This window comes from Ascidia mentula, chromosome 8 (assembly GCF_947561715.1).
Source record: "Ascidia mentula chromosome 8, kaAscMent1.1, whole genome shotgun sequence".
In the NCBI taxonomy this organism is placed as follows: domain Eukaryota; kingdom Metazoa; phylum Chordata; class Ascidiacea; order Phlebobranchia; family Ascidiidae; genus Ascidia; species Ascidia mentula.
Window position 1 is genome coordinate 17118261 of NC_138573.1, and position 19329 is coordinate 17137589.

General features: G+C 45.1%; 1 protein-coding gene across 1 annotated transcript; it reads left to right on the top strand.

Annotated features, from left to right (window-relative positions):
* The first annotated feature begins 5805 nt into the window (after window positions 1-5805).
* On the top strand, window positions 5806-7110 carry LOC145912128 (uncharacterized protein F54H12.2-like). The gene has a single exon (XM_082999544.1). The coding sequence runs from the start codon at window positions 5806-5808 to the stop codon at window positions 7108-7110; it is 1305 nt and encodes a 434-aa protein (XP_082855670.1).
* The last annotated feature ends 12219 nt before the right edge of the window (window positions 7111-19329 follow it).

The window sequence follows — 19329 nt, forward strand, 5'->3', positions numbered from 1 at the left end:
CCGGACGGAGTTGTTTTTTGCCAGTGGAAAGAAACAGGTTTTCGTTTCGTAAATATTTTTCATGAATTATTGGCTAACCCATATTAATTACCATGATTAAAGTTTTAATTTAAGTAAAAAATTATTCAAAAACTTCTTATATATCCTATCTTATATTTTTGAACCAAGTGGACAAAGAATGAATAGATAACAATCATGACTATATTAGTCAAAAATATCCTAAGAAAACATGTCGTTCGTTTCTTACGGTTTAAGGTTATGGTTTGACTGGTATGCCACAAATGTCTTGGACCGGAGTAGTAAAGGGTGACAGAGTAGAGAACGGGGAGAACTTCCTTCCTGTCTCTCTGTTACTCTTTCCGGTTAGGGAGACAGGAAAGAGTACTCCTTCCGTTCTCTTTCGTATGCATTTCAAAGGGGGACATGTGTCAGGGAGATACTCACAGTTACTCATGAGCCTTCCGGTCTTGATTGGGAGTAAAATTAGATTATCCTATTGTTTGTCTCTTTCCGGTGTCGCAATCGTGATTCTATTTTTATCTTGAGCGTGTGAACTTTGTTTGAGATGTCCTCGCCAAGGAATTCGAGGTCACACGCAGTTCACTGTGTGGTCGTGTGGCGTTTGTGAAACTATCTGGTGAATGGTTTCCTGAATTGGACCGTTATTTCTAATGACGTTGTGATGACATGATTGATGACGTGGTCGACAAACGATCTTGTCAATCACTTGTGAATTGCTCCAGGGAATTCACCAGCCTCCATGTATCGCGTTATCCATTCGTTAATTGTCCCCGCCTCCGCTTAGTCAACGCCCCCCCTTTTTTAGTGTGGGTCGCAGATGCATTTTTTTGCGAGGTTCCTTATTTTTATCTTGAGCGTGTGAACTTTGTTTGAGATGTCCTCGCCAAGGAATTCGAGGTCACACGCAGTTCACTGAGTGGTCGTGTGGCGTTTGTGAAACTATCTGGTGAATTGTTTCCTGAATTGGACCGTTATTTCTAATGACGTTGCGATGACATGATTGATGACGTGGTCGATAAACGATCTTGTCAATCACTTGAGTATAATCTCGCATACTCGGCGTTGCGGGTGAATTCCATTTGGTATAATTATGTGTGCATGGTGATTTGCCGCATTTCAACTGAAGCACTGGGCGGGAAACGTTTGAGCGGTTGATTAGTTGCACGGATTGCATTTCGCAATGGAATTTGCTCACCCGTTTACATGTCTAATCTCCGGTCCAACTGGAAGTGGAAAGACTTGTTTCGTCTCCCGTCTGATACAAGAGAATCTCATCGCGCCCCGCCCGGAGCGGATTATTTGGTACTACGATCAGTGGCAATCCGCGTATGAAAGTCTACCCGATTCGATCGAGTTTGTCCAGGGTGCGCCAACCTCTGTGGATACGGGCGTGCGAACCCTCTTGATTCTCGACGACTTGATGTCCGAAAGCAGTAAAATTGTCTCACGTTTGTTCACCCAGGGCAGTCATCATAAAGACACGAGTGTAATTTACATCGTTCAGAATCTTTTCCTGAAAGGCAGCGAGCATCGGACAATCAGTTTGAACGCGCACTATCTGGTGGTCTTTAAAAATCCCAGGGATTCGTCCCAGATAAACCACCTCGCCAAACAAGTATTTCCATCCCATGTTAGGGCCGTGCGAGACGCATATATGGATGCGACATCGGCCGCACATGGTTATTTGGTATTCGATTGTCGGCAAGAAACACCTGACAAGCTTCGTCTGCGAACAGGGGTGTTCCGCGGTGAAACATCGTTCGCTTACGTTCCGAAGAACTTTTGACATGTCCCGTCGACTCGATAAACACGCGGCGGTTTTGAATACGCTGTGCAAAGCTGAGCCAAGAGTCGTGCGCGCAATCATAAAAGCGGCCGGCCCTGATTTGATGAAGTGCATTTGCGAGTGTAGCCATAACGTGCTAAGGGGTAACATTGATTTAACCGAGCGCGACCGACAGAAGTTACTGCGGCACAAGAACGTTTTGCGCGAATTGGTCAAAAAAAAGACGCCGGTAACGCGAAAACGCAAGTTGATTCAACGCGGAGGATTCCTGTCCGCACTGCTGGGACCTCTCATTGGAACAGTGGTCCCTGCTCTAGCGGGTTTATTTGCTCGGCGCTGATGGAATCTGTGCAAAAGCTTGAAGAGGCGGATAAACCAATGACGATGGTCGAGCGCAAGAACGACGATACGTCTGAACGAAAAGCGTCTATTGTGCAGCGTGTTGTCCGCGCCATTTCGTTCCTTTTTCCGTTCCGTTCGTTACACTACTACGTTTATTGAAAAGTAAAGTGACAACAGGGACATACGTCAAAAACGTTGCGGTTCATTGGAGACTTATGTGATAGAACAAAGGTTCTTTAAAATTTGTTACACGATTTTAGGAACGTCATATTCTCCGCTTAAACAAAATTCTAGTCAGACAAGCAGCACGCTAGGTCGTTCATGCGTGAATTAAAAGTCTTGTGGTTTAACATGCGGCGGTTTTGAATACGGTATGCAAAGCCGAACCAAGAGTCGTGCGCGCCTTCATAAAAGCGGCCGGCCCCGATTCGATGAAGTGTATTTGTGAGTGTAGCTATAACGTGCTGAGGGTGACGTTGATTTAATCGAGCGCGATCAATAGAAGTTACTGCGGCACAAAAACGTTTTGCGCGAATTGTTCGAGAAAAAGACGCTGGTGACGCGGGAACGCAGTTGATTCAACGCGGGGGATTTCTGGCCGCACTCCTGGGGGTCTCTCATTGGAACAGTGGTCCTTGCTCTAGCGGGTTTATTCGCTCGGCGCTGATGGAATCTGTGCACAAGCTTGCTCTGATCGATCCAGCTGTTTTAAAGACAATGCGCGACAAGGCGCCAGCTTCGGCGTCACCAGTTGATCGCGTTTTATCGGAACTGGATCGTGAAATGCATGATCTCATTTACGACGCAAGGCCGGCCGAGGAAAAGGTCAAGTTGTACGGGCAAGCCCTGCAGCGCTATCGATTCCTCAGCGAAGAACAAGCGAATAAACCCATGAAAATGACGATCATCGAGCGCAAGAACGACGATACGACCGACCGAAAGGAAGCTATTGCGCAGCGCGTTGTCCGAGCTATGCCGAAAACACTAAAAGTTAAAGCCGAGTCATTGATTTCGTTTATTCGCGAATCGCCCGGAATCGATTTTTTGCCGTCGGGCGAACTTGTTTTGAAGGGCGAAAGCGTTGCTAATAGTAATATCGAGGATTTGATACATGGTGTGTTGCGCAAAAAATCTCCTCGAGGCCTGAAACCGATTGGCGAAGCTAAATTCATTGCAGCACTGAGTGATGCGAACGCGCCCAAAACGCTTTTGGCTAAAAGGGCTGCGCCGGTGCCGTCTACTTCACACATTCCACGTCGTCGGAGCGTTGTTCGTGAGTCGTTGTCGCGATGGCAAGAGATTTAAGCCGCGCTTACTACGATCCCGCGCACCCTGGCAGTCTTGGTGGTGTGAACCGGCTACGGACTGCTGTGGGTGCAAGCCATAAAACGGCGAAACGGTGGCTGGGCGGTCAAGATACATACACATTGCATAAGCCCCGTCGTAAACATTTTTTGCGTTCACGTGTCGTTGTGTCTGGAATCGATTCTTTGTGGCAGATAGATTTGGTCGAAGTACAGAAACTTGCTCGTGAAAATCGTGGTGTGCGATATTTAGTAACCATTATCGATGTATTCTCTAAATACGCTTGGGTGGTTTGCATTAAGCGAAAAACCGGTTCCAATCTAGTGTGGGCCGTCGATCGTGTGATTCATGCGAGCGGGCGGCGACCGGATCAACTGCAAACAGATGCGGGTCGCGAGTTTGTGAACAGTGTCTTTCAAAAGTGGCTTTCGAAGCGTAACATTCAATTTTACACGACGTACAATCAGGAAACGAAAGCGTCGGTGGTGGAACGCTTTAACCGCACATTGAAAGAGCGTTTGTGGCGCCACTTTACGCACACGGGCAATAATAATTTCACTGGCGCACTGCCGCGCATAGTGAAGAGTTACAATCACAGTCATCATCGCAGCATCGGCATTAGTCCCGCGGAAGTCACTCACGCTAACGAGGAGGAAGTTTGGAGTAATTTGTACAGCGAGCAAGCCTGCCCGGACACTTGCACATTGCCGGTCGGTGCACCTGTTCGGGTTGCTTCCGCTAGCGCATGCTTTAAAAAGGGCTACGTACCCCAGTGGAGCCAAGAATTGTTTCTTGTTCATTCGCGACGCAGTGGACGCCCGCCCACTTACAAAGTGTGCGATTACAGCGGCGAGGTTATTCGGGGGACGTTCTACGAACAGGAGTTGCAACGCGTGAACAAACGTACCTTTGAGGTGGAGAAAGTCTTGCGAACCCGAAAAAGGCGCGGTGTCAAGCAGTATCTGGTGAAGTGGCGACATTACGGCGAGAAATTCAATTCCTGGATCGATGGACGATCGTTCCAGCACGGCGAATAGAAGCGAGGGAGCTTTTTCGGCAAGGAAGCCCCACGGTCTGAAGTGGTCTTTGTATTCCAAATCGTCGTGATTTATTCGGTGATTGTGACGAGCTTGCTCAACTTAACGGTTGGAAGTCCCAGTCAAAGCCTGTGGACTACGCTGTTAGCAAGCTCCGTCGGTTACGTATTGCCCGCACCTAAGCTGAAAAAACGGCGCAATGTACGTGACCCTGCCATCGAATAATTCCGTGGACATCTTCCCGAACAATCGTCCGTCCGAATTTACAACAAAGCTACCCGCCGTTATTTCCTTGGACACTGGCGAGTGGGAAGTTAGCCTGAGCGAGATTATATTCCCGCATTCGTGGAATAATATTGGCGAATTCGAAGGCTGGTTTGACTTGACGCAAGGTGGCAGCACGCAGCGCTACACGCTAAATGCGGGCCATTATGAAACCGGGCGAAAACCTTGACCGGTCACGGTCTGTTCACCTTCGATGAGACAACGCAACGCACTGGTGCGAACGTTCCAGAGGGCTTTGCGGTGACCCTCTCACCGAAACTGGCACACTTGTTGGGTTTCGAACGCGTCGAGCTGCCCCCGGGTCAGCATACGAGCGCGCCGATGCGACGTTTCTACCGATTACTCCGCAATATATGTTTATACGGACATCATTCAACCTCGCGTGGTTGGAAACACCATGGCGCCGCTACTAGAAATAGTTCCGGCAGGCGACGGAATTGGCAAATTACACCGTGTACGTTTCACGCGTTTGGCATATCATCCGGTTCGCATTCGACATTTCGGCACAATCCAAACGGCTTTATATGACGGTTTCGGTAAACTCATATCATTTGAACGTGGTAACGTCATCGTAACACTACATTTCCGTAAGAAGCCGCTTCGCCTTTGAACATGACTCATCACATACCGTATAACGCTGAGGCAGACTTTAGAGATTACGAGAACTATTATCACTGCCAGGCCGGCCGGGGCTTACCGCATTTCGCTGGCGCGCTTTCGATGCGCGGACATGGGCTCGGTAACCTGTTCGCCAGTTTAGGCCGCGCCGTGTTACCGGTGCTAAAATCAGGCGCGCGACAAGTGGGGAAGCAGTTTCTGGAATCAGGTGTGGGTTTCGCAAGTGACGTCATGGCCGGACACACTCCGCGAAAGGCGGCTATAAAGAGGTCGCGACAGGCGGGTCGCAGGTTATTAGCCACTGCGAGTCATAACTTAACGTTGCCACCTGGCGAACCGGCGAAGAAGCGGAAACGCAGGAAACCGGCAGGCAAACGCAAGCGCAACCGTGACGACATTTTCGCTTGAGGGATGGCGTTGATCAGTGAGCACTCGATGCGTTGTGCGAAAAGCGAATTGGATTTATTTACACTGAAGCCGACGCAAACCAGCGTAAACTCGTCGCTCTTTGTCGAACACTTACCCCTAGCTACGGTAACAGACGCGGGGCCGTATGATTTTTCGATCGCCGCGGACGGAGAGCATTACATTGACCTTAACGACACGTTGCTGTCGTGTACCGTTCGTATCACCAAAGCTGATGGCACAAATTTGGATGCGGACGCTGCAGTGGCCCCGACAAATTATTTCGCACACGCCTTGTTCAGTCAAATGGAACTGTCTCTCAACAATAAAACGGTGACGCCCTCCAGTAATAATTACGCTTACAAATCGTACATCGAGACACTTTTATCATTTGGATCGGAAGCGAAGAATACACAACTGACCACATCGCTTTGGTATGGCGACGACGCAGGGCAGATGAACGCATTGACGCGAAGTAACAGTGGATTTCAAACCCGTCGCGCGATGGCGGCCGAGAGCCGTTCAATCGAAATGCTGTCTAAACTTCACGTGAGTTTATGTCAGCAGTCCAAGTACGTCATAAACGGCGTCAACATTCGCCTGCGTCTTACGCGCGGTAAGGACGAGTTTGCTGTGATGGCCGCCGCTGATGCGAATGTGAAAATCAATGTGATGGATGTGCGATTATTCGTCCGCAAGGTTAAACTTAATGCGGCTGTAACTGTCGCGCACCAAAAGATTTTACAATCCAATTCTGCCAAGTACGCGATGCGCCGATCGGAAGTTCGCGTTTTCACGATCGCCGGCGGTAGTATGACCACGGTTTGCGATGCTCTAGTGACCGGTCAAATACCGGTCAGATGCGTGTTCGGGTTCGTCGACGCCGCGGCCTACAACGGGGCCTTTGACCGAAATCCCTTTGAGTTCAAACACATGAACATTACATACCTAGCTTTGCACGTAGATGGCCGTATTTATCCCGCCACCGCATTCAAGCCCGATTTCCAAGGCGGTCATTACACAAGAAGCTATTTGTCGCTTTTCACGGGTACCAATTCGCATTATGAAAACCGGGGCAATTCCATATCGTATCGCTCGTATCCGCGCGGATACTGCTTGTTTTGTGTGGATTTGACACCCGACCACAGCGACCTTGCAACCTTCGACCTCCGGCGTTCCGGTTCGGTGCGCTTGGAGGTGCGATTTAAAAACGCGCTCGCTGCGCCTGTAGCGATAATTGCATTTCTTGAGTACGATAATTTACTGACTATCGATTTTTATCGCCACGTGGTGACGGATTTCGCTTCATAATGGATGAGCTACAAATTGGCGCCTTACTCTCACGTGACCCGACGACAGAGCGTGTTTTTCGCGGTGTCTTCGCACGAGACGAACTCGCTTCGTTACGTCATCGACCCCCTGCGTTGTATATTGTGAACAGCGATCTATCCAATCAACCTGGAATACATTGGATTGCTTTTTATTTTGACGCTCACGGTTACGGTGAAATGTTTGATACTTTCGCCAGACCACCGTACCTTCAGGAGTTTAGCGCTTTTTTAGAAGCCAACACTACAGTAAAGCCGTTTCGTCTCAATACGCGTGTTGTACAGCACCCATTGTCCATTTCCTGCGGCGCCCACTGCATTTATTTCTCGGCATTACGCGCACGCGGCTTTAGCCTGCGGGAAATCGTGAATCTGTATTCAAATGATTTACGTGGTAATGATATGTTGGTGGAGAGATTTGTATCGGATTTGTGAGTAAACAGACATGAATTATTTCTGAGTGTTTTTTGTGTCTGACAAGGGGCATTTTCTCTCTGTATTTTTTTTATTCCACGCGGAAAAGGCGACAAAACAACAAACATCGGCACAAAAATCCCGCGACAAGGCGCAACACATTCTGCGACGATAAAATACTCCGTTCTACAATGTATCGGTTTCTCCCCCCCCCTATAAAAAATTTTATTAAATTTAATTCAATTTAAATTAAAAATTTATTTAAATTTTTAAAATTTTATTAAATTTAATTCAAATTAAAAATTTATTTAAATTTAAAAAAAAAAAATTACCGGGTTGAAATCGGGGCCGGGGGAGGGTCTTAAATACAAAATTAGTACACTTGGGAGTCCTGTAAGGGACTGTAACTTGGTGAATCCGGTGAGGCAGGCGTATCCGGTATTTCAGATTGGTCAATCTCACGTATCGCGCCAAACTGCGAGCATAATTGCTCGATGGTGCCCATAACCTTAGCTGTCACACAATCGGTAAGCACTTTAGAACCGAAACATTTATAGTATTGGCAATCCAAAGCGATCGGAGCTATGTACTTCTCCGGTGAAAAAACTGCTCTAGGCTTAAAGCACATGGTTACACCTGTACTCTGCAATTCAATCGACTTTTGACGAATGCGCGACGCGATAATACACTCGGTGTCATCAGATGCAGTTGCGTAATAAATTAACATTAACCGTTCAAATCCATCCTCGATCTTCGGGAAAATGGCCACCACCGGACTTTCGAGCATGAGCGTTTTTGCCACGTCATAGAGGCCTTGGAGTTTGAAGCACTGCCCATCGTATTTCATATAGAAAGACGCACAGCGCAATTTCGTGCCTGCAACAAATATGAATTCTGTGTTAGTTGTCTTGCGTTAACGGCACGCCGGCACACAGCTTAAAGTCTAAAAACGATTGCACTTGCCTGATTTCTTTTGCTCACGGCAGATGGCAGCGACAACTTGTTCCGTGCTTTGAGCAGAAGGACCTCCCTGCACCCAGTTCATTGCTTGAATCTTCCTGTTTGGCATTTTCGCAATTGTGACAAAATTGTGATGGCCCCAAAAACCTTGCGCGACAGCCTTTAAAGCAAGCTGGGAGAGAACACAGAAAAAAGGGCAAACTGGCGTGTCGGTGGGCGTGGTCACATGAACCGTGCGGTTTTATGTCCTGTCCCCCGCGTTCAATGGCACCATCAAGTGACCATCAATTAAGAAATCTCGTTTCTTAGCATTTTTTTTATTTGGCATGAATATAGCATTCTCGAGAATGTACGAATTCTCAAAACGAAAGTCGAAATGAAAATACACGCATTTTGTCATAGCAGCAAAGGTGACGTGGTGACACCGTCGGGGAGCACTATCCGCTTGGCGTAAAAATAATTTAATCCAACGCGATTTCCGCTGCGTGTGAAAAGTCGCTGATTTACAACTTGAAAGCCTACGTTGGTTCCTTCACGTGGCCTCCCTGTTTTGAGGACATGTAAATAATCATCAGCGTTAAGTGGGTTTTGTGCCTTGCATAAACCCTTCGAAGCACGCTTCATTGTATCGCCTTGACAGAAATAAGTCTTCGCGGAAAGCGCCACAATGGAGTGACCGTAGAATTCACATTTGTACTTTCCCATTTCACGTTGACAAAAACGCTCGTGCGCGCGGCAGCAGTCGGCTTGCTCAAAACGGCCATGTGATGTCATATCTTCTATAAAGCAGTCCCGGTGCATTTTGCAAGCTTTTGCGGGAAAGTAAGTTTCATAATTCTCATAAAATTCACGGCGTAGATCCGGTTTTATAATTTCGTCAATGGTGTCGGCGCTAAGTGCAATGTACACACTGTCGGTGTCACATAGGCAAATCTGGTACCCCTGTCGCACAAAGTACCGTTGAAAGCAATCATATACAATCTGGAGGAGATTTAATTTGGACAGCTCGTAGACGAAGTATGACATTTGAATGGGCCTATCTTGACGCACTCGCTTCTTCGTGGTTTCCACCTCATACAGGTCTTGATTGATTTCTGTCATGTGGTAAAAGTTGGGGTCTTGTACAACGCGTCCCGCCGTCATTTGGTCGCAGTACTTCACGTTCATAAGCTTGTCTTTTCTTAGAAGCACTGAACCGTAAATACCGTTGCCTTGGTGATGAAAATAATAAGGTTAAAGGTTAACTCTGTGCCCCAACAATGTTTTCGCACGATTACAGATCACGTTTTTTCAAAATTGCGGCTGTTGCCTGCGAAACGCCACAGGCCACTATAGTGACCCAGCAAACAACGTGATTACAGAAAGACTGCTTAACAGCGCATGTCAGGAAGCAGCAATCCAATCGATACACGATTATCGGTTCGTCTAACCAGGCAAAGTGCAATTCTCGCGGTGCCAATGGGTGCGCGAGGCGATCGTTACACGCGTTTAAACAACCAACGGAATGTTGGCCTTGTGGGGCGCGGCCTCAGTGAGAAGTGGGAGCTAAATGGACCTTAAAACAGCGGTGACATCATAAAAAAACCTCACCTGACAATTTATAAAAGTCCGCCAAGCTCCGTTTGGCCGGGTCAACATCACCTTGTCGCCGCGCCGCCGTGACCGTTTCCGCAAAATGGCTGAAACATGCTCGCGGTTCAAATGCAATCACGCGGTAAATTTGCGTAATTTTAAGGCCATGCTTCAAATACCACTCGGCCAAAGGGGAAGCAAGAAGAATCCGTTCGGCGTGCATTGCGCCTATAAGCATCTGTCGCTTGGTTTTCAGTAGGCCCTGCTTCTCTGCATACGCGGACATTAAAGGTCCTATGTCTTCACGACCAACTTTCGCGGCCTTGAATATAGGCGAAAATTCCTTGAATGTGTCCCACAGTTCCTTAGGCACGTGTATGTCGCATTCTACGGCACCGAAAATACTGCCATCGGCTATTCCGGCCAATAGCGTCTCAAAGGTCACCACCGGCGGCAGACGTGTATGCGGCCTGGGTCCTGCGGATAGAAACGCCTGCACGTGCGCATCGGTTCGTTTTAGTTCGTTCCATTGACACTCATAGATTTCAATTAGCTGATATTGGAGCCCACGGAGATAGGCTGCAATTTCCACCGTCTTTTGGCGGACTTCCAGTGTGTGTTCCGGGTCACTGAAGCTGAATTTTTCACTGCACCGAACACAGCGGTGGAAGTAGCACCCGTGGAAATTATACAGGGTATTCCCCCGGTCTGCATACCCGTCAACTGGTATACGTTTTCGACCAATGCGTACCTCTCCGCCATTCATCTGTCTCTGAATATGAACACCATCGGCAAAGGAGCGCCAGCGAAGCCATTCATCAGCTAAGAAACCATAACGCGCCGATCGGTCAACTTCGAACAGCTTTGTTTCTTCGTTTAATGTGGCCACCGAATAATAGCCTGTTGGCATTTTAAGTCCAGTAGAGTGACAATACATGCTGTTACAGTCCATCCCAATAACAGCCTTGCATAACCGTGCGTTTTCACCAAATTCCAGCGCCCGAATCCGCGTTTCGTCCCGTTTATGATACCGGGAAAATATAATCGCCGGACCGCTCCTAAGATTGTCTCGTATCAGATGGAATAGATGCTTGTGGCGTTCGGGGAACAACGCGAAATACACGTCGTCGTTTGTCTTAATGGCGTCTTTCATGGCCATTTTGAGTGACAAGCCGGACAGAGATATACCTTGTTTGAGCATGTCCACTTCCGAGCGAGTGAATAACGCCCGGAGGTTCCCCATCGCTTGAACGAACGGCACCACGTCAAGCAGATTGTAGTGCATAAGATAATCTTTAAGGGTGCTCATTTTCTGTTGCTTCCAGACACGTAAGCATCCATCGTACGACTCTTGAGAAATGCTTTCACGCTTCAGTGAACTGTAAAACGCTTCTCTTGGTGGCAAACTTGTCACGTTTAACTTGGCGATGCAGTCCACAAACTCGTACGGAAATATACCTTTGGACTCTTCGCAGTCGAACGCTTTCAAGAAACTTGCGTAATTCACGTTTGGCGCGATATAGTTTCGTGCGTCCAAGAAAGAGAAGCGCCTGGTTTGAATACATAAGAAATTATTTCCTTTCTTCGCCACGAAACCAATCTCGTCGTCTTTTAATGCCTCTATGAGCCACTGTCGTGTCAACGGAAGGTCATACCCCCCGGAATTAAAACCCACTACGGGGATGATTTGTAAATAAGCAAGCAGATCATCTCGCAGTGATTCGATGGGGTGCACCCCCTGGCCGGGGTCGAGTAACAACGCTTGCTGTACTTTTGTTTCCAAAAGAGCCAGAAGCCATTCAAAACGCTCCTGCATTAAATGTGTGGCCCGACCTTGAATTTCCCCCAGGTAACCCACAAAACGATTCATAAGTTCCTGTGGTTGGCCGTTTGTCACAAAGCATTTACCTTGCTGAAACCCTGGCACGTCGCTGCACACCGCAACACTAAGTGGTATGTGCTCAGCAAGACATGCAGTTTTCGCGGTCGCATCAGGTAAATCCCGCTGGCTCATCATTGCTTCCCAATCATAACAAACAACAAAGGGGTAGAATCGATATTCCGAAGGAACGTGGATACCGAATATTCGCAAACGGTCGAAAACTGTCGGAGCAATACGAAAGCAGCCGCCTGGGAATACTTCACGTGTGATAAGAGAACAGGTTTTCTGGTGCTGGAAGCATCGGTCCATGCGATTGAAGACCGCCTTGCAGACGGGGCAGGTGAAACTTGATGCATAAAGAGAAAAATTGGAGATGTAGCTAAAGTGATTGTTTGTAAGATCCAGATTCAAGATTGCGGTGCGTTTTTTCTGGAGACGACGAAAACTGCGGTACAGAATTCGGCTCACCCCCGATGCTTGCAGTTCGAAGACGTTAATGTTCAAATCAAAGCAAGCTTCAACCGCCGGTAGAAAACTCAGGCGCACACCGGGGAAGCCCGCAATGCAATTTTTGCCTGTGAACCGTTGACATAATTGCGTTGGACTTGGCGCGCCGACCCGTGACGTACTCATGTGAGAAGCAATACACCGGAATAAACACAGATTATCGGTGATCGGCCGCCCATCGGCGGTTCTGTGAAATGTCACAAGACCAGTGTTGCGCGTCAGATGTCTTGGTAAATTAACAGGACTTCCAATCCATGCGTGCAGTGTGTAATAAACATAGAAAGTGATGTTTGTCAATACGTCAACATTCCATTTCGAATCAGGGCGTTGTCTTCTAACCGCCTCAAGATGGTCACAGTCCGCAAGATTTTGAAAAAATTCGAGCAGATCATCACGCGATTGTATTAGTGTTGGATGTGGAAAGAAATTGGCATTATTGTCCGATGCATGATAATAGCGACGTTCCCCCGATTGATTCACAAGAATGAAGCCAAAACTGCAATTAATTTTAAATGCCATCTGCCCGTCACCCAATATAGTGTGGACGATGGCATCAACAAGAGTCCAGGCTATTGGCAACGAGAAATTGTACAATGACGTCACACGGCCAATACGCGCGTGAGTACGTATTGCCATCCAGCGCCGGGCAATCAAATCATCTCGCGGTGGCCGCTCGTCGGATATCAGCAACTGTCGGTTAGCGCCGCCGCCGGTTTGAAAGCGTCTAACCACAAATGAATGTTATCAACCCGCGCCCAAACGTCGTGATGTTTAACACACCTACTTTCGCCGCCGACGGCGGGTGTAGCCTGTTGACCGACATTCTCTATACACCTGATCAATAAAATAATTTACATGAGGCAGTTTCATGACGGTGACGGCCGTCTTACCATTTTGCACCGCCCGGGTTAAGCAATGGTGCGGGATTATGGGCCGGCGTGTCATTGCCACGCGCGCCCGATAACAACGGCTCGTCATGCTTCAACGGGTTTAAAATACCCAAGTCACGCAAAATTTCATCTATAGTATCAGGGCAAGCGGCCATTGCATCGACCACGCTAGGGGCGCTGTTAAAGCAACATCGGGTTATCGATTAGATTAGACAGTTACACAGGCACATTGCATGAATACCTTGCATCCGCATCGCCAACCGGTTGCAATTCGACTGATTCCAGTAAATCAAAAAAACTCACTTCACTTGGTGGCTGTGAAATATCCCCCGAAATGTGTGAGTGTGCAATCGGAAGCGGTGTGCCAGAGTTTTGACTGTCTGCCGCAGGTGCCATGCTGTGTGAAAGCGAGTAATGATGTCGTTGAAATGCTATGGTTTAACGCCCGTCTTACCCGGATTCATTCTCGTTGGTTAACATGGAAGGCTGTGCCAGATTTAAATTTTTCAACGCAGCGCTGTATTGGCCGCTAACGCCAGCCGTCGCCTCATGTACAGGAAACATGTGACTTTGACTTTGTTGGGAGAAGTCCATGACGTATCTACCCTGAATCACATTATCAGACGCCGAGGCCGCGCTAAAAGGAGATAATAAATAATAACTGTCAAGGATAAGAGCGGAAAAAGCATAAATTACGTGTGACTTGATGCATTGCTGGACTGAATCGGCCAAACACGGAATCTTTTAGACGCCTCCTGGCCGCTTGCGCTAAATACCAGACACGGTTAATAACGGGGAAACAAACAAATCGTAGACAACTTACATCGGGCGTTTGTGTGCAACCCCGCAATGCCTCTCCCTGTGACGTTTGATATTGTGAAGCGAGATAAACCTGTAAAAGGCGGCTTTAGCACCTGCGGTGGCGATTTATAATTGAAAGGATTACCTTTTACCGCAGTCATTGCACGCTGCACATTGATTACATTGCGATTCATGTTCCATCGCTTCATCTGCTTTGGCAAAATGCTTGCCGCAAAAACCGCAGTGAAATCGCACAAGCATTTTCGATTTTGAAGGTGCGCGTTCAATCCGCTAATTTACGTTGGCAAGTCGTGTCCCTATCGCGAGACACTTAGAAACTCTCCATGGGCGCACTCTTTTTTATACTAGTCAAGAGTGTCACACCGTGAAAAACAACGGAAATCGGTGCGGCCAAAAAAACAATCAAAGGAAATGCATGGATTGATTGTAATAGGCATCAATCTCGGAGTTTACGCCTGTGAAATGCGCGGGAAAAGTTTCCGATCACCTTTTCGCATGATTTTTTACAAAGATCCACGCCATATGGCGAAAACCAATGATCTCGCCATACTGCCCAGGCAATATGGGCCAACAAACCAGATGGCTAAGAGAACGGCGTGCGCGTCATGAAAGATGTGAAAATCCGTAGAAATCGGAAACATAGGGATACTTCAACATGGGAATGAATGGGCGCGACTTCAATCGGAAAACCCTTAAAAAACAACGGCCTTAGATACGCATTGACAATAGTGTGACTACCAAAACGGCGATATCCCTCTGCGGAAATTTTTTTCACAACTCTAGCCTGGGAATGTTTGGAATTCACATTGTTCGCTGACATGAAGGCACCATATGCATAGCATTATATCCCAAAAACAGACTGCATGGAAACAGCTTGCACGGAAACAGCTTGCACAAATCGAATGCTGGGAAAATAGAAAAAAAAATGTGGAAAAGCGAATTTGTCATGGGACTGTGGTCTGATCAAGAACCTCGCAAAAAAATGCATCTGCGACCCACACTAAAAAAAGGGGGGGCGTTGACTAAGCGGAGGCGGGCACAATTAACGAATGGATAACGCGATACATGGAGGCTGGTGAATTCCCTGGAGCAATTCACAAGTGATTGACAAGATCGTTTGTCGACCACGTCATCAATCATGTCATCACAACGTCATTAGAAATAACGGTCCAATTCAGGAAACCATTCACCAGATAGTTTCACAAACGCCACACGACCACACAGTGAACTGCGTGTGACCTCGAATTCCTTGGCGAGGACATCTCAAACAAAGTTCACACGCTCAAGATAAAAATAGAATCACGATTGCGACACCGGAAAGAGACAAACAATAGGAGAATCTAATTTTACTCCCAATCAAGACCGGAAGGCTCATGAGTAACTGTGAGTATCTCCCTGACACATGTCCCCCTTTGAAATGCATACGAAAGAGAACGGAAGGAGTACTCTTTCCTGTCTCCCTAACCGGAAAGAGTAACAGAGAGACAGGAAGGAAGTTCTCCCCGTTCTCTACTCTGTCACCCTTTACTACTGACCGGTACAGAATATACAGCCTGGTTAAATAACATACTTCCCGAAACTGGTGAATGTGTTCGACTTGAAAAATATATCAAGTGGGGTTGGTATGCTGGTGACTGCAACAGGAAAATTAACTATATTTGTGAGTTCAAAGGTGGGTTTATTAGTATTTTGTTATTTAAACGACTGACATGATGCTGTTTGCAGATCAACCACGAAAAATCGTATTTTCACAAACAAGATACTCTGCAATTGTCGGTGAAACAATCATTATCAAAGGAAAAATTACAGGACCTTATGTAGAACCTATAACTATCAGAGCAATTTACAACCTAAACAGACGGGTAACTTTAGCAACCAACTACACGGGTGTGGACTTCAGTTATTCCATCCAGGATGTTAGTTCTTCTCATTTTGGTAACATTTTAATTGAAGCCATTGGAGTCGAATCGAAATGCAAATTTTCCAAGAGCACTTTTTTGAATGAAGGTAACCATGACAAGTTTGGTTAATGAAGGTGGGTTCCAGTACTGTAACATTCATTTACATTTACGCAGTAAAGATTGAGATTGACAGAAACAGAATAGTTGCGGAAAACTATGAAAATCATAAATCTGTTAGTTGCTCTTTATCAGAAAACCATCCCACCCCAATAACATGGATGAGGTATAAATTGTTTGTTGATATCTGTGATTACAACTGTGGAAAAAAGTTTTTTTACCACGCACTGCCAAATAAAACACGTTTTTAGATCTTATTTTTATACTGCAATTAGAAATATTTGCTATTAAATCCGTTGTACATGCAGCCCATTTGTGTAACATTAATCTTGTGGGTAAACCACCCCCTAATCGTCTCTACTCACCTGTATATATCCCCAAAAAGTTCAAGGTCCCTAATCTTAGTAAACAAAATATTTGTCCAGAAAAAACTAATACGTTTCAAAAGCAAATGCAAGAAGTCAATTTTAGTGAGGAAATGTGATAACAAGTGACATTTATTCCGCAGAAACGATGCAACGGTTTCCAACAAAAATAGTTCCAACATTTATCAATCTGTCAGCACCACCCACAGTGCATCCACTCTTCACATAACATTGAATAATGTGAGTGAATCGGGGAATTACACTTGCATGGGAACATATAGGATTGGATCCAAACTGGAAATGAAGTCTTTGCAAGTGTTTGGTAAGTCAACATTTTTTGTTTTTAAAGTTTTTTTTAAATTTTAACGCAGTAATAACGATTTCGGTCGCATAGATAGCCATGCATGTGCACACAAAGCACACTAGTAAACAACAAAAACAAAAAAATCAAATAATTTTAAGGGGGCGATCTTCCCTTCTTCGTTCCGCCCCAGACGTACACAGCAAAATTCATGGATACATTTAAAGTAAAAATCATCTTGTTTTAGTTAAAGTAAACATCACATTATCCAAAAGAAATTTGGATTTGGAACAATGGGAGAATGTTACGGTTGATTGCACTTCGTATGGAAATCCCAGGCCTGTGGTTAATTGGTACAGGTAAGTTTTTCCATCATACGCTTGTTAAAAACATTAGTCCTTTTTAACAGGAAATTCGTTGGTAAGATGTAAAACTTTACGGTGGGGTTTCTGCATAATTTTCACCCTAATTTATGCAGAGATGAGGTTTTATTTTGTTCTTTATTGTTTTTTAGGAAAGAAAATTTGATAACAAACTTTTCATATTCGGTGTGGGTTTACCAGCAAAAAATATCACAAGGTCGATACCACGTAATGAAACGTCTTCACTTGACAAAGGTTGGTGCAGCTTATGGCGGGGTTTACGAATGTTGGGCAGAAAATTGCAAGGACACAAAACTGCTGTCTCAAACCCGAAGAGAAGTCACTCTGAAAGGTAGTAGTGACCATAAACTGTTCGAGTCTCAGTTAAAATGTTAGTTGGTTTTAGTTCGTCCAAACATAACACTTTCTGCATCAGAAATTATTGCGGAAAAGTTTCATCGGCAATACGTTGATTGTGTCTCTTATGGGTTTCCAAGACCTAACGTTACATGGAAAAGGTAAACACATGATTTAGCATCAGTTCAACAAGTTTGTAACTTTGATTTTAAATTTTAGAAATAAATCTGTTATTGGAGCTACAACTTCTAATATCTATACGAGTATTAAAAATAACACGAAGTATTCGCAAACAGCTCGATTGATTTTTATGATTGATAATGTTGCGGATTCAGGAACTTACGTTTGTCAGTCAACAAACAATCATATTGACAAGGTGGAAAAGGCGTTTATAATTAGAGGTATCCTACTTTTTTTAACTGCCGAACTACATCAAATACCAAGAGTTTACGTATTGTCGTTGCAACCACACGACAGGTTGCCTTTGTAGCTGGTATGTATGCTTGTCTTGTGAGCAATGTTACTCAAACATGCAAATATTCATTCCTATTTTTTGGGTTAGGTGTCAACGTATTTGTGTCAAAATGGTTCATTCCCACAGTTATTGGATTGTCTGTTTTGATTATTTTACTCATATCTGTGGGTGTGGTAATCAAGTGGAGGTAAACTTTCCTTTCTTTATTAAAATAAAAAATGTTGGCCTTTTGGTAATATTCAATGTTTAGGAAACAAATATGTGCAAGTATTTCCACACGAGAAAAAAACGCATCAGAAACTTCGTCAGAATTTAAATTGAATAAAAGAGTGAGCTGGAAGTACTCCCCAGGTATTCACAAGATAAGGTTTTTAGGAATTCAATCTGTTTTAAAAAATGTTTACTTTTCAATTTTAATCATTAGATGATGGATCTGATGACAACTATAACACACAGATACGTAAGTTTCACTTGCGTGAATTTTACACGAAGAGCGCAGTTAATTCACACAAAGCAATCAAATCACAATATCAGGTACGTGTATAACTTCTGCTATTTCTGTTCGCAAAATATCTATTTAGTATTTTTTGCTTTGTGCACAAAGAGTCATAGATTGTTGATACAAAAGTTATGTGGTATTTGCCTTGCAGAAAATAAAAAGACAATCAAGAAATGCTTTCAGCATTGAAACAGCAAAGAACAATCCAAGTCGAAATCGTTACAAGAATATTTTACCATGTAAGTTGTTGTTCATTGCACAACGCAAGGTTGGTTGACAGATTCACAGACAATTTCTTGTCATAGGAACACTAATAACGAATTTACTCTTGTTTTAGGCAATAAAATGTTTTATTTATTTAAGACGTATCTGCAAAAACTTATGCCATCATCAATTAAAAGGGGAGTGGTTAGTCTTTCTCCATAGTGATATAAAGCTGACCTGACTGATGCCAAACTGATGATGATGGCATAAGTTTTAGCAACAATTTCTTAAACAAATAAAACATGTGAATGCTTATAGCACTATGGGCTACTCTGTTTATTCTCTTGTTGGAAAAACAAATGGTTTCCTTCCTCACATTCAATACTTCATTTTTAATATTTTGTTGAATAAATTAACTTATATGCAAACAGTACGAGGTAAATTGTCCCGGAAGGGTATTAAAAATTTTTCTGCATGATAATCTTGTCAAAAATACATAACATTTACACCAATTATTTCCGTAGACGATTATAACAGAGTGCTCCTTCGTGGACTTGAGGGCGATTAAAACGAC

What these genes read in the sequence shown, in the direction of transcription:
- LOC145912128 (XM_082999544.1), top strand. Translation starts at nt 5,806, where the DNA reads ATGGCGTTGATCAGTGAGCACTCGATGCGTTGTGCGAAAAGCGAATTG.